At 41.1% G+C, this 14,586-nt stretch overlaps 1 protein-coding gene across 3 annotated transcripts in view; it reads right to left on the reverse strand.

The window, feature by feature from the left end:
• Nucleotides 1–6,971: 6,971 nt before the first annotated feature.
• CD28 (CD28 molecule) overlaps nucleotides 6,972–14,586 on the reverse strand; it is a 34,774-nt gene continuing 27,159 nt past the window's right edge. For all 3 annotated transcript variants that reach the window (XM_032278527.1, XM_032278529.1, XM_032278528.1), the window contains one exon: nucleotides 6,972–11,864. In XM_032278527.1, the coding sequence (XP_032134418.1) occupies nucleotides 11,736–11,864 (129 nt within the window). In that variant the 3' untranslated portion in view covers nucleotides 6,972–11,735. The remainder of the gene's footprint in view (nucleotides 11,865–14,586) is intronic.

Below are 14,586 nucleotides of genomic sequence, written 5' to 3' on the forward strand. Positions count from 1 at the left end.
AGGCTAAGGCAGGAGAATTGCTTGAACCTGAAAGGCAGAAGTTGCAGTGAACTGAGATGGCACCACTTCACTCCAGCCTGGATGACAGAATGAGACCAGGTCTCAAAACAAAAAAACAAAAAACAAATACTTTGGTTCCTTCTTGGAGGTGCTCCTTCTCAGCAATGTGTATGACAAAAGGAAGGGAGGAACAAAGTCTTGATGATCTCTTGTGGGGGTCTTTGTTTTCTCTGCTGTTCTGTGACTTATATTCTTTCCAAAGGAGCAAACTGCCCAAATTTCATCTGTCAGTGGAGGTGGATAGTGTCCTATATGTGATAATAACATTTAGTTATTCAGGGTTATCAGCAATTAATAATTGAATATGTCAATAGAACAAGATACTATTGAGTCAAGTTCTTTGTGTCCCCAAATAATAGAATATATTAGTATTTATACACATCAGTAAAAATAAAGAAGGAGTTATCAGATAGAATGCTTTAAACTTCATGCAGTAGAAAATCCAACTCAAAAGGGCTTAAACAGTAAAGGTATTTATTGTCTTACATGGCAAGAACTGGAAGGAAGGACAGTTTCAAGTTGGCTCAATCTGCAGCTCAATAATGTCACCAAGATCCAGGTTCGTCCCCTATTTCTGCTCTACCTGCCTCAGCATGGTCTCAGGCCAATTCCTCTCCGGGTCCCAAAGAGGTTCTATCAGATGCTGCTTGCAGATACAACATTCTATAGCAGAAAGAAAATTGTTTATTTCCAAACATCTCTTTTTAAAGAGCAAGGAGAGGCCAAGCACGGTGGCTCACACCTGTAATCCCAGCAATTTGGGAGGCCAAGGCAGGTGGATCACTTCAGGTTAGGAGTTCGAGACCAATCTGGCCAACATGGTGAAACCCTGTCTCTACTAAAAATACAAAAATTAGCCAGGCATGGTGGTGCGTGGCTGTAGTCCCAGCTACTCTGGAGGCTAAAGCCCAAGAATTGCTTGAACCCAGGAGGCTGGAGGTTGCAGTGAGCCAAGAAGGCACCACTGCACTCCAGCCTGGGCAACAGAGTGAGACTGTCTCAAAAAAAAAAAAAAAAAGGGCAAGAAGAAAGTTTATCATAAGCCCATCAGGCAATTGGTCAGAATTTTATCATGTGTCCATGCCTAAACCAATCACTAATGAGAATGCTAGGACTACTATTCTGGCTTAAACCAATCCTTATCCACTCCCTGAAACTCCCCAGAAGCACATGGAAAGTAGATAACTGAATACAATTAGAGTTCTCTTTGTTGCCAAGGAAGGATAAACAGTTTTTGCTTCTGAATGTCTAAACAATGTCTTAAAATGCATATTAATGAATACATTTCAACAATTTTAAAAAAATACAAATGTCCCAAGTCTTTTCATAATACCTATTTCATCTAATTTGTCAAAAACCAAAATAGCTTGCAGATATCAAATGAAAGATAGTCATTCATTTATCCATCCATCCACTGATTCACTCCATTAAGATATTTTGAACACCCATCATATGCAAGATGTAGTTTACTATGAAGACTTCAATAACGTATAAGAAGTTTATTTGGAAAATGCCAAGCTTTAAAAAATTATGTAAACTATTACATCATTCTTATGCTATAACGTGAAGGTGCCTTTCAAATGAAATCCACAGGAAAAAAAATCCACAAATCCCACCAAGTTTTCAGTGCTTCTAGCCTAAACTTTAAAATTCATTATTTCCTCAAGAAAAAGTGATGGAAAAAATTTTGGTAAATTAGTAAACATAACAGTTATAGAAAACTACAGATTTATTCAAATAATCCTGATTGACAAATCTCAAACATAAAATATTTATATCTGTAGGACTTAGAAATGTGATTGATGATGGAGAAACAATGGTATTCATCCTGGGAAGATAATTTTAGAAGAGTTATAATATGCAGTATGAAAACAATTATAGGAATGAGCCCTGAGGTTATTTTGTCTGCCCCCCTCATGTACTGATAACTAGGAAATAAGAGTAGACTGCATTAACTGAAGGGTTCTAGGTACATCCCCAAAACTAACCCCAAACCCAGTGTCTTAGTCCATTTGTATTGCTGTAAAGGGATACCTAAGGCTGGGTAATTTATAACAAAAAGAAGTTTATTTGGAACATGGTTCCGCAGGCCGTACAAGAACCATAGCACTCATTTCTGCTTCTGGCAGGGACTGCAGGAAGCTTCCAGTCATGGCAAAAGGGGAAAGGGGAGCTGGTGTGTAAAGATCAAGTGGCAGGAAGTAAGAGAGAGAGAGTGAGAAAGAGAGAGAAACAGGCAGGGGAGAACGGAGGCACTGAATAAGATGCCAGACTCTTTTTGACAACCAGATCTCCCGGAAACTAAGAGTAAGAACTCACTCAATCCCGTAAGAATGGCACCAAGCCATTCATGAGGGATCCACCCCTATGACCCAAACACCTTCCACTAGACCCCATCTCCAACACTGAGGATCAAATTTTAAAATGAGATTTGGAGGGGAGAAATATCCAAGCTATATCACCTAGTATTCTTCAGGTCACAAAAACGTTTTCTGTTTTTCTTCTAAGAGCCCAAATAGGACACAAACTAGGAAGTGTCTTCTCTCATTACTCCCCAAAGACAAACTCACCCAATGTAAGTCAAGAAAAGCCAAGCAGCTAAATTAGAGCATGCAGAGATTAGGTGAAGGAAAAACTAAAGAAGGGACCAAGGAGAGAAATTTTTGTGATATTTAGAACCATTCCATTTTGTGGGGGAGGGGGTAGTATTATTTGGTTTTAACTATTGCTCATCCTAGAAAATTCCTGCTTTGAGGATGGGGATATAAATTCTTCAATAAAGCTGAGTAACCAAGTGGCAGAAAGGCTAGCATTCCGTCAGGGCCTCAATAGCTCATACATGAGGGCATTAGAGAAGGTGCCCTCTCCTTTATTAAGCAGGTACAGAGCTTGATAAGGGGAGCTTGACTAGATTTCAGCCCCCTCCCTTCCCTTCACCTAAGGGCCTTTGTGCACGGCACACAATGCATAAGTGTACACGGTAGCCCTACTTTCTAGAGTAGAAAAATCTTGGGATTTCCCAAAGCGGTTCATCCCAACTCAGAGCTGGAACACCATGTGCAAAGTCAGGAGACTTCATTCTGCCAGAAGCATTTTTCATTATGACATCCTAGACTGTTGGCACAATAATCTTAATCATCTGACCTTTCGGAGGCAACTTCCTGATCTTGGCTGGACAGACCAAGCTAAATGCTCCATTTGGTCCTATTTTTAAACTGCCCAGATGGTGTGAATGGGTGTGTGGCTCAGGGCACCCCCATGTGCTGGGCTGCCTCCAGGAACAATTTGTACCTTGGGTGTAACAAGCAGCTGTAGATGGGAGTAAGGAATGGGACAAGGGATGGTAAGGGTTGAGTCGGTGCCTTTCTAATCTGAGTAACACTGATTTCATCAGCTACTTGTGAAACGCTGAGCCTTAATGTAGATTCATAAGGGGTTACTCTTAGTCACCCATAAATGGCAGCCAAGTGCAGATTGAAAAAAATGAGATAGGTAGAAAGTAGGAGGCCAATTCTGAGACAGCTGCTTCTGATCTCTTCTCCACCCACCCGGAGTTGGATTTGGGTGTATTATGTAGGGACGAATTAGCAGGGAAGTCAAGCCTGCTCATCACATAGGACACAGACCATTTTCTGCCCCTTTCCTTCTTTGCATAGAAATTTGTTTCCTTGGAGATTACAAGGATCTGATGCTTAGAAAAGAGGAAAGAGTAGAAAGGACTTGAGAGAAAAGCAACAACAGTTCCCAAGACGTTTAGGCTTTCATCAATAATATAGGCTGGGCATAGTGGCCCATGCCTGTAATCCCAGCACTTTAGGAGGCCAAGGTGGGTGGATCATTTAAGACCAAGAGTTTGAGACCAGCCTGGCCAACATGGTGAAACCCCATCTCTACCAAAAAAAAAAAAAAAATACAAAAATTAGCTGAGAGTGGTAGCGTGTGCCTGTCGTCCAAGCTACTTAGGAGACTGAGGCATAAGAATTGCTTATGTCTGAGAGACAGAGGATGCAGTAAGCTCAGATCACGCTACTGTACTCCAGCCTGGGCAACAGAGCAAGACTCTGTCAAAATTAATAATAATAATAATAAAGAGAAGACTCTGTCATCCTGAAACAGCTTCTCATTCCCTTTACTTATAACTTCCCATTTCTTCCACCTCAAATGACTTTCCTTAAATGAAAGGTCTTCCTTCTTCTTTACTGATCTATGTCCTTCTTTCAAAAGAGATACTTGACACACATCACTCCCAAGAAGCCTTTACACACATTCAAACAGATTCCTTCTGGCCTAAATGTAGAAGGTGGCTGGAACTCAAAAATAAGCTTACAGCTAAGCTTGCAGCTTAGATCTAAGTCAAGGATCAGCAAACCGTTGCCCAAAGGCCATGTCCAGCCCTCCACCTGCCTTTGTACAGCCCATGAGCTAAAAATGGATTTTCCATGTATAAATGGTTGGGGGAAAAAAACAAAGGAATAATAATATTGCATGACATGAAAAATCATACAAACGTCGCATATCAATATCCATAAATAAAGCTTTATTGGAATGCAGCCTCGCTCATTTGTTTATATATCGTTTATGGCTGCTTTCACACTACAATGGCAAAATTGATTATCTAAAGAAAACAGTATAGTCACAAAGCCTAAATTATTTACTATCTGGCCCTTAACAGAAAAAAATTTGCCGATTCCTGGTCTACAACATTGAAAGAGTTAGAGATGTTAAATAGGAACATGTCAAAGAAATCAATTTCAGGCAAACCAACAAAGGCTATCAAGTAGCCACATTAAGTCCCATAATCAAGACTAAGCGGTTACCCTGAGGAGCAGGAAAAGAAAAAAAAAAATGAAGGAATATACAAAGTATACACTCTACACTTGGTAAGTGTGGAGGTAATATCTGTGCTGCTCACTGCCACATCCCTCCCTGCTTCTTAGTACTGGGCAGGTGCCCCTTAACTAGTTCTAGAATGAATGAAGTGGAAGAGAGGAAGGAGAAACATAAAGCAAGTGAAACAAGCATTGCATAGGGTTGGGGGTAAGAGGCTGGCTCCCCAACAACAACCTAAAGTTTGTCTGCCCTGTGTACTATGTCCAGGTCTCAAAAGTTAGCAGAAATCCCCACTTGGGAAGCTAAGTGTGTGCCCAAGAGATTGAGGAAATGACTAAATAACTATGGTAGCCTGATGCCCATTCAAGATCACCTTTTCCACCCCTTCCTCAGTCACCAGATACAAACATATTTAGTCCAGAAACTAACTTCAGACATGGAGATTAGCAAGGGGAAGGAAATCAAATATAAAGCTCATGAAATAAACAGCACCACTTGTCACTGTTGATCTTTGATTAACTGGCTCTTCTTTCCGAAACAGGGCCTCCTTTTCTTCTTCCTCTCTCTCTCTTTCTCTTTGTTTCAGGTGACACCCACACATATCCTTCAGTGTTGGCAGAGATGCTCACTGAGATAACAACTGGAGTTCATGCTGCACATTTTCATCTTCGTGTGTCATCATCACCATGTAAAACCACAACTCTAGGAAAACAAAGCTGTTTGCTGCTCTTTTCAACTGACATTTCCACTCAGCTCATGATTTGTTCTTTGGAGCCAGAGGAGAGTTTCAATCTATCATTGAGACAGCTCTGCCTGATGAAGTGTAAAATCCAGTCCACTCCCACCCTGAAATCCATTCAGCTTTCTTCAATTTTTTGTCCCCTCAAATTTCCAGCATCCAAGGGCCTTTCAGAGTTTCAACAGGCAAATCAGATAGGAAAATGGGCTTTGGGAAGAACACATTCTGGCCCTGAGAGCTGCACCAAAAATGAGGTCAGCTTGGAAGAGCTGATATATTCTTTGATCACCCAAATTTCATCTCAAGCAATTTTCAAGTGTTCGACCCAGTGTCAACATCCTGAAATGGACAAAAGTCACTCTGGGAAAATGTTTCACCTTCTGTTCTGGTCAGTGGCCTGGGTTTCTAAGTGCTAGGATCCTGTGAATCTTCAAAGAGAAACCACGTATTTCTTCGGGGACGTCAAATCAGAGAAAGCTGAGATGCCCCACCATTCACATGTGTTCTTGAAGGGGTGTGATCTCAGTTCACTGCAGCTTCAGCCTCCCAAATAGCTGGGACTACAGGCCTGTACCATCACATTTGGCTAATTTTTTTTTTAAATAGAGACAGGGTCTCCCTATGTTGGCCAGGCTGATCTTAAACTCCTAGACTCAAGTGATGCCCCCGCGTTAGCCTCCCAAAGTGCTGAGATTACAGGCAAGAGTGACCATGTCCAGCCCTAAACTTTCTTATGAGTGCCACTCTCAAAAAGTCAAGAGTTAGGCCTCAGTTTAAGAAACACAAATAGATGTTAGAAGCAAAGTTGCCAGATAAGGTTCTGGTCTCCCTTCCAGACCATACCACTTGCTGCTGCACAGTGTGGTGGTCAGGTCCCCATTACAATGGATCCAGAAGCTTCTTTAATTTTTTCTTACCTATCCATTGTCTCTGATCCAGACAAGATAGGAGAGAAGAAAGGGTACTGCTTTAAAAAGGGATCAATCTGTTTTACCATACCGGAGGGAAAAAGCAAATTCAGGGTTATGGGCAATTGCAATATTCACCCAGTTACGCAAGCTAGAATGTGGTGGAGGTGTTAGGTGAAGTGAAGTTTGCATTTTACTTTGTTTTGAACTTGAGTTTCAAGGTACTAGAACCTTTTTACAGAACTGGGTTACACTATTTTTATTAGCACAGTAAAGGAGTGCTTATTGAGCAGATTCATTTAATGGCTGACTTTTTTTTTTTTTTTAAACCCATCTTGTTCCTTTCCAATTGATTTGATTTGTCCTGTTGAACTATCCATGAGTAACTAGCTGAGTTCAGTCTTTTTTGGAGTAGTAAGAGACATGTAAGCTCATTTTTTTCAAGTTTAATTACCTTTATTGAGTTTAATAAGCTTCATTTCAACAAAGAAAAGAATCAGTTGGGAGATGAACATTGCACACCCATTTAATTGACTCTGGGTCACCTTCAGAGTGAAATGTACAACAAAGGAAACAGAAGATGCTACGTGAATTATTAGACCAGCTCTTGTGTCTGTTGTTTAAGTGCCTTTCCCTTCCCCTACCCACAAGATGCTGTACGCGTGTGTGTGTGCTATTAGAGTGTTCAGCTATGATATGAGCATGACAGGTGAAGAAGCTGAATTTTCTGTTCCCAGCATTTCCATTTTGAGTTCTTTTTGAATCAAAGCCAGAGAAGGCATTTACAGAATTTGTTGGGAGTAAAATCACCTCAGAAAAAAACAGCAGCAGGTCAGTAGTAGGATGGGATTTCAACTACAAAGACAACTTTTCAGAAGTCTTAAACTAAAGATATGTTTAAAACACAGCCAGTACTCCATTAAGAGGGAATCTGGGACTTCAATGGAAAATAAACTTATTCCTGACAGTGACTTCGTTGGCATTACTTTTCTAACAGTATTGGTTTTCCTCACTGCACAAAAATTTCTAAAATGTAAATGAATTTACATTCATCAGATTTTCTTTCACCAGATTTGGCTATATGTATATGTTTACCTCCTGTTTTTTTAATAAAATGTTTTTAAACTTCTTAACAGGAAAGTAGAAAATAGAACTGGCTCTCTCCCTCTCAAAGCATGATTATAAACTTTAGACTGATCGTTAATTCATAAGGCCATGTAAAACTCATTCACTCAGTCAATAAATATTTATTATATGCCAGGCACTGCTCTGGGCACTGGAAATACAGCAAGAAACAAGGCAAAGTTATTTCCCTCATGGAGCTTATAAACCATAATAAATAAGTAAAATGTCTGATGTAAGAGATGGTAAAATGCTATGGCGAAAAATAAGGGAAGCAGACAGGGTGTTGGGGAGTTTATCTAGGGGAGAAGATGACACTTGAGCAAAGACCTGAAGGGTGACGGAGCAAGCCAGGTCATCTACCGAAGGGTATTCCAGACAGAGGAAATAGGACGTGTTAAGGTCCTGAGGTAGGAACATGCCTGTGATGTTTGAGTAGGGATATTTCAGAAAGTACGCATATAGCTTAGGAAAGAGAGACTTCCTGAGTCTCAAATGGCTTTCCAGAAAACAGACTACCTCACCCCAGATCTTGAGAGAGTCTATGTCAGTGTCTTTGATCTGGGTTAGTAATAAGTCTATGGCAGTCATGATCCTGGCTCTGGGTCCATTATTGGCACCATCTCCAATCTCCAGCATGTAGTTGAATTTAACACTTTGGGGTCAGTATCCAGGTCTGGTAGAGTTCCCATCTGGCAGTGCAAATGGCTGGGATGAGGGATGAGACATCCATTCGACCATCAACAATCTCATTAGAATAGCCATGAGGACTGGTGGCTCAGTTAGTTAACCTGAGGGACTGATGAGGTCAAGGCTGAAGTTGGATCTCTCTCAAACTTGAGAGCATTCACATCACACAGAATACATAGGTAAGCCTAGCCTGATATCTCAGAGGTCAACCATTGGTCTGATAGGAAATTGTGACTGAAGTGAAGCAAACAAACCAGAAATGTACCCACTTCACTGAAGTGAAGCAAACAAACCAGAAAGCCTAGCTTTTTAAAAAAAGGCTAAACAGGAGATTTATACAAGGATTTACCCCACAGTTCTTTCAAATAGCAAGTTCTCTCCAGATTAATTGTCAAAGCGAAGCATATCTAGTCTGAAAGCATATTTTTCTTAATACTGAAAGACAATATTAAAGTACAAATTTAAAACAGTCATATAGTAGTTTAGTAATTTTATCACTGAATATATAGAACATAATGTACACTTGGTCTCTTTAAATTGGCATGCTTAGCCCAAATAGGTGAGCTCACAATCAAAAATTACAGGAATACCATTAATTTATAAGACTCTTACAATAATAGCAGCAAATGACATTGTTTTCATCATAACTACCATATCTGAAACTATAAAAGCGTTGCTGCAACCACTGTTTTTGAACCATGTCTTGGTTCATACTAATAGTGAAAACGGACTTCCCTATATAACATTTCTTCTCTGTTTCTGTGCAGAGTGAGTAAGAAATATCTCAAGTGTGATTCATCTTTAGTAGGCCTACTTTTCCAGTCAGAAAACAAAATCATTTATTACCATTGATCAAGTCTTTCCATTAAAAAAAAATGCATTTATATATTTGCACTGCCATTTCTAAACACTCTGCAGCTCTGTCATTTTCAAATACAATCTGATAACTTGGATTGAAGAACTCTGTGTGCCCAAGAAGTTGGCAAGTGGCACAGGTGCCAGGGTAAATTCAGCAGTTCTTCATCACCCAAGTGCTGCTGGGTTTGATCTTCTTGGGACTGATTAAATTAATGAAAGGGAAGCCCATTTAAAAAATCAACCAAAGTACAGTATTTTCTATCTGGAATCTCAAGATTCCTACTCCACCCCTCCTTCCCACAATGAAAAAAAAATTAAAGACCTCTTTCTATACATAAAAGTCAGGGGTGCCCTATATTTCATTACAAAATAAACTATTTCAAGAAACAGGAAAATGATGGAAGTTAAGAGACCCTCATATTATAGCACCTCATCCCTGCGTAGTGGGTTTAAATTTGCGTTGCAATATTCCCCTTTTCTTAGGCTATTCCCCTGTTTAATTTTTAAACATAATTTATCTATATGGCAATAATGCCAGTAGCTAACATTATATGTTAGGCATGCTACTAAATGTCAGGGACAGGCAGAAACAAAGACAGACTTGGGCCATGCCCTCATGGAGATTATAGTCTAGGAAGAGACATTTGTGACCATTATCTCCATTTTATAGTTGAAGAACTATCATCTTAGGTGGGCAGTGACTTGCCTGAGGCTATTCAACTAGTTACAAGACTTGAACCAAGTCTATGTGCCTCTAAAACCTAAACTCCTCCAACACTTGAATTAACTGAAGCACGAACAAATGGTGAGGGCTGCCAAAGGGCCATTCTTCAAGGTCCCCAGGCATATTCTAGTTGACTCAAACTGGAGGCAGAAAAATATCCATGGTCATTCCAGGGTCAGGCCCTACCCAGACCCATAAGAACTTTGATGATCTCAAAAGACACACTGCAAAATACCTTCCATGTGAATGGACCTCCCATGTACAGGAGCAGCTGAGTCCAGAGTTTTGGAACTCTGAACCCTAAACCACATAAAGTCCCTGTAAAGGAGCTCTCACCAAGGCTCCTTCTGCCTGACACCTTCTGGAAGATTGTCACCCAATGATGGCCACCTCCTCAGCACATGGTAAGTATTTCATCATTCCATTCTGTTCTTCCTCCTTCTGAAGAAGCTTCTTGGGACTCATCCCTCACACTCCAATGGATGCTAACATCCCTTCGTCACAGTTTTCTCACTTCTCCTACGGACACTCTTTTGGCGTCCCACTTTGGATCTCCACACAAACAATAAAGAGACCAACTGTGCAATCCTGAAGCATATGAAACAGGAAAGCTTCTGCCTGCTCTGATTGGAATGAGCTCTTAGACAAATAATCCTTCATAGTACTTAAATAACTCTGCAGTTTTCTTGTTGTTGTCGTCGTTTGAGCCAGAGTCTCACTCTATGGCCCAGCCTGGAGTGCAGCGGAGTGATCTCAGCTCACTGCAGCCTCCACCTCCCAGGTTCAACCAATTCTCATGCCTCAGCCTCCTGAGTAGCTCAGATTACAGGTGCCTGCCACCAGGCCCAGGTAATTTTTGAATTTTTAGTATAGACTGGGTTTCACCATCTTGACCAGGCTAGTCCTGGCCTCAACTGATCTGCCCACCTCGGCCTCCCAAAGTGCTGGGATTACAGGTGCAAGCCACTGCACCAGGTCCCATGGTACTGAAATAATTTTGACATAAAGTGACCTTATTTCCTGACATATTCTTTCTTGGTGTAGGAGAACTATTTTATTCTTTCGAAAGTACCTTGTGAACATTAACACTGAAGTCCCAAACAGGGAGTGAGGAAAGCAAGTTGGTTTACCTGATGTTGCTTTGAGGGAATCCCGCCTTTGATCAAATCCCTTATTTGGTCAAAATGACTAAATATGGTCAGAATTGATATACTAAAAGGAAATTCATAAACTAAAAGGAAAACAGCATTAAATAGGAACTAAGTGGCTCATTTCACGAGTGGGGGACAGTGTTTTAATGTTTTTTAAATATTTGTCTTCCTATCCCTCCCCCAATCTAACTTACCCCATCTAACCCACAGATTACACCCATTTAGCCTAAACACCTATTTAACCAAAAGAAATGATTTTCTAGCCTTTCTTCTCCAACTAAAATGTCCGTGGATACCACACTTTTCTTGACTGAGATGTACAGGTGAGTGAGAAAGGAAAGAGGCTCCCAGAATCCACTCCCTTTTTGTTTTCTACCCCAACTTCTCAGTCAAGTCAATAAATACATAGTAAGTTTGGATGTGGGTCATGGCACTGTAAGACTTGGCCTGCCACAGAAAATCTCTTTTACTTCATTTCAGAGTCTCAAAATGATCTTGATATTTGGTCTAATCACTCAAGAAAAATCGGCATTGGTGGCCTAACAGGGGCCTGAAGTGGCCGGCTGGAGATGAGGCGGTCATTTCCTATCCAGAGCAGTGATGTTGAGCAGATGGGGGCTACCAGCCGGCTGGCTTCTGGATAGGCGTCCATGTCAGGAGCGATAGGCTGCGAAGTCACGCGGCGGGGCGTAGGGCTGGTAGTGCCTGCGGGTAGGCCCAGGGCGGCGGGGAGTCATGTTCATGTAGTCACTGTGCAGAAGCCTGCTCCTCCTACTCCTCATCTGCAGAAAAGAGAAGTGTCAGTATCACTGAGGGACAATGTCAGGGAAGGAGCTCTAAGACTTTGGGGACAACTATTCATGATATTAATTGTCAAATGACAAACACTAACCTTTTTGAGTACTTTGGACTTGGGTAATGACTGATCAAACCTAACTACTGACTCTTCAAAATGAACTTGAACTTGAAAAATCTCAATGAAAGTATTTTAGAGAAATGCATCCCTGTTACTTTCAATGCTATCATTAGACCTGAATTCAAAATGCATACTAATTAACATGTCCACTGTTGATATTTAATATACTCGAAGGCCCTTCCTCCTTTGACTAGGTTAAGCCTAACCCCCATTGCAATCTTCTTACATTAGCATTTGCTTAGCAAGCTGTTTTTCCATAAGTAACCAAAAAGGACCTTCAGCTCCTCCAGAGTTTGGAATAACCACAAGTTTGTAAAGATGGAGTCCATACTAATGGCCATTTACAGTTCTAGACAACTAGTACATTCCTATTTCTTTAGGGGTATGTATTTCTATAAAGACAATAGTGTCACTCCTCTCTCTTCCATAGGCTCAGCTCCCTCAGGATGAATTTCCACCAGGAGTGAGGGAAGTAAGAGCAATAGTTTCACCCACCGTGAATCTGAGCAAAGTTTTTGACTAAGGGTTAGGAGCATCATTTCTGGATCAATGTGATAGTAAATTTTACATTTTTTATAAATGACCCAGAAAATATCAAAAAACAGAAAGCCATCAGATTTCTGGATTCAGAATTCTCTATTATGAAAAAAAGTGCCTAATTCTTGGCACATAGGCTTGATACCTAAGTAGATAGGCTGTACATGAATGACATGATACCTGAATGAATAAATAAGTGAATGATTTCAGCCCTGGTTTTTCTTCCATACCCTCCTGCCTGAGCACTTCACACCTTCCTTGTCAAAGGGGCATGAGTAAGCGCTAAAGAAATGTTTGAAAAACACTGACCCCCATGTTACTAAACACAGCTAACGTGTTTTAAGGCCTCATCTTCTTCAACTGTCAGCAGCATTCTGTACTATTGAGAACTCTCTTCCTTTTGTGATACTATTTCTCTTTGTTATCTACGACATCCCAGTTTTTAACCTACCTGTCTGGCTGCTCCTTCCCTGCCTCCTTTGCAAGCTCTTCCTTCTCTAACCAGATGTTAGAATTTCTCACTGCTTGGTCCTAGGCCTTCTTCTCTACTCTATCCTCTTGCCCTAGGCAACCTCATTCACATTCACAGCTTCAATTATCACCTACTCACCTAAATTTATATCTTTGAACTAAACCTCAAAGGCACTCTAAACTCAACACGTCTAAAATAAAACTCAAGAGTTCTCCCAAATGCTGTTTTTTTTTTACCAGTGTTTCTCATCTGAGTGAATGACACTACCATATATACAGTTGCCCATGACAGACCTCCTAACCTCATCCTTGACGCATCAAGCTCCCTTAGTCCCTGTCCCAGGGGACATTTGGTGAAGTCTAAAGACATTTTGGATCTTCACAATGCAGAGGGATGCTACTGGCATCTACCAGGTAGAGGTCAGAGATGCTGCTAAACATCCTATATTGCACAGGGCAGTCCTCTGCAACAAAGAATTGTCTTGGTTCTACATCCTTTCTGCAAATGAAAGACTAGAGCTGTCTTGAGCACAGGATCATAGCAGGGCAGGGGTGAGGCCAAGGAAATGTCTATCCCCAGATGAGTGTAGAAAACAGCTGGTGATAACCTGGGAAGCATATTTAGTACTTACTCCAACCCTGATGACTCCCTTTGCCAAACCTCCAAGTGTCAGCCTTTGCCTCCAGACACTTAAACCAAACCACAGCTGGTAGAGAGTCCCCAGTAATAAAGGTGTCTTGACTCTCAGGTTCTTCACGTTGCACACAAAGATAATGAAAGGTGTATTGCAGTCAGCTCCCATGCTTATCCCCAAGTGATTGTCAGACGGCGGACTTATTTATTATCACACTAATTCTAAACATAGCAGTGGGATGAAAATGACAAATGCATGACTGGGAACAAACACCATGCAGAACCCACAGTGCCCATGTGCATCGAGCATGTGTGCATATGTGTGCAGGAAGTACCTACCCTATGGGTCTGTGTCATCTCCTTCAACAGTAAACGTCAACAGTAAACGTCAGCTAATGATATGTGATTTCTGAACCCAAAGGAGTATTTCCTCCTTTGCCCTTCTCCCCATGCCACCCTTACCCACTTGTCTCCTGGGAATAGCAGAACACAGGGCATACGCAAGGTAGTCTACTTAAGTACATGGTCTTCAAAAAGCTAGTGGATTATTATAAAAAGCAGACACTACCTGTCCACATACTATTCACATTCCTCACATTGTGATCCGCAGTGGGGAACATAATGTTTTTAAAAATATTCCTTTAGACTAGGAAAAGGGGCAGCTTTACCAGCACAGCTGCTTAAGTGGAGAACTGAAAGACAATGACAGGTGCTGGTCTGTGGCAGCTTGACCAAAGGGAGTTCTTTATCTATTCAAATGTCAACATCAGGTCAAGAACTGAGACAGAATCTGCAGCTGCTCCCACAAACCCACGCAGCCTAGAAACCCACTCAACCTAGAACTGCCTACAGTAGCATATCGTAGGCCCTCAGGAAGTTCTGGAAAACAGCAACTTTCATCAAGGCATGCTGCAGACCAGCCAAAAATAGGATCTCAGCAAATTAC

The sequence above is a fragment of the Sapajus apella genome, unplaced genomic scaffold (genome assembly GCF_009761245.1).
Source record: "Sapajus apella isolate SASKATOON/1434 unplaced genomic scaffold, GSC_monkey_1.0 scaffold10, whole genome shotgun sequence".
Taxonomy (NCBI): Eukaryota; Metazoa; Chordata; class Mammalia; order Primates; family Cebidae; genus Sapajus; species Sapajus apella.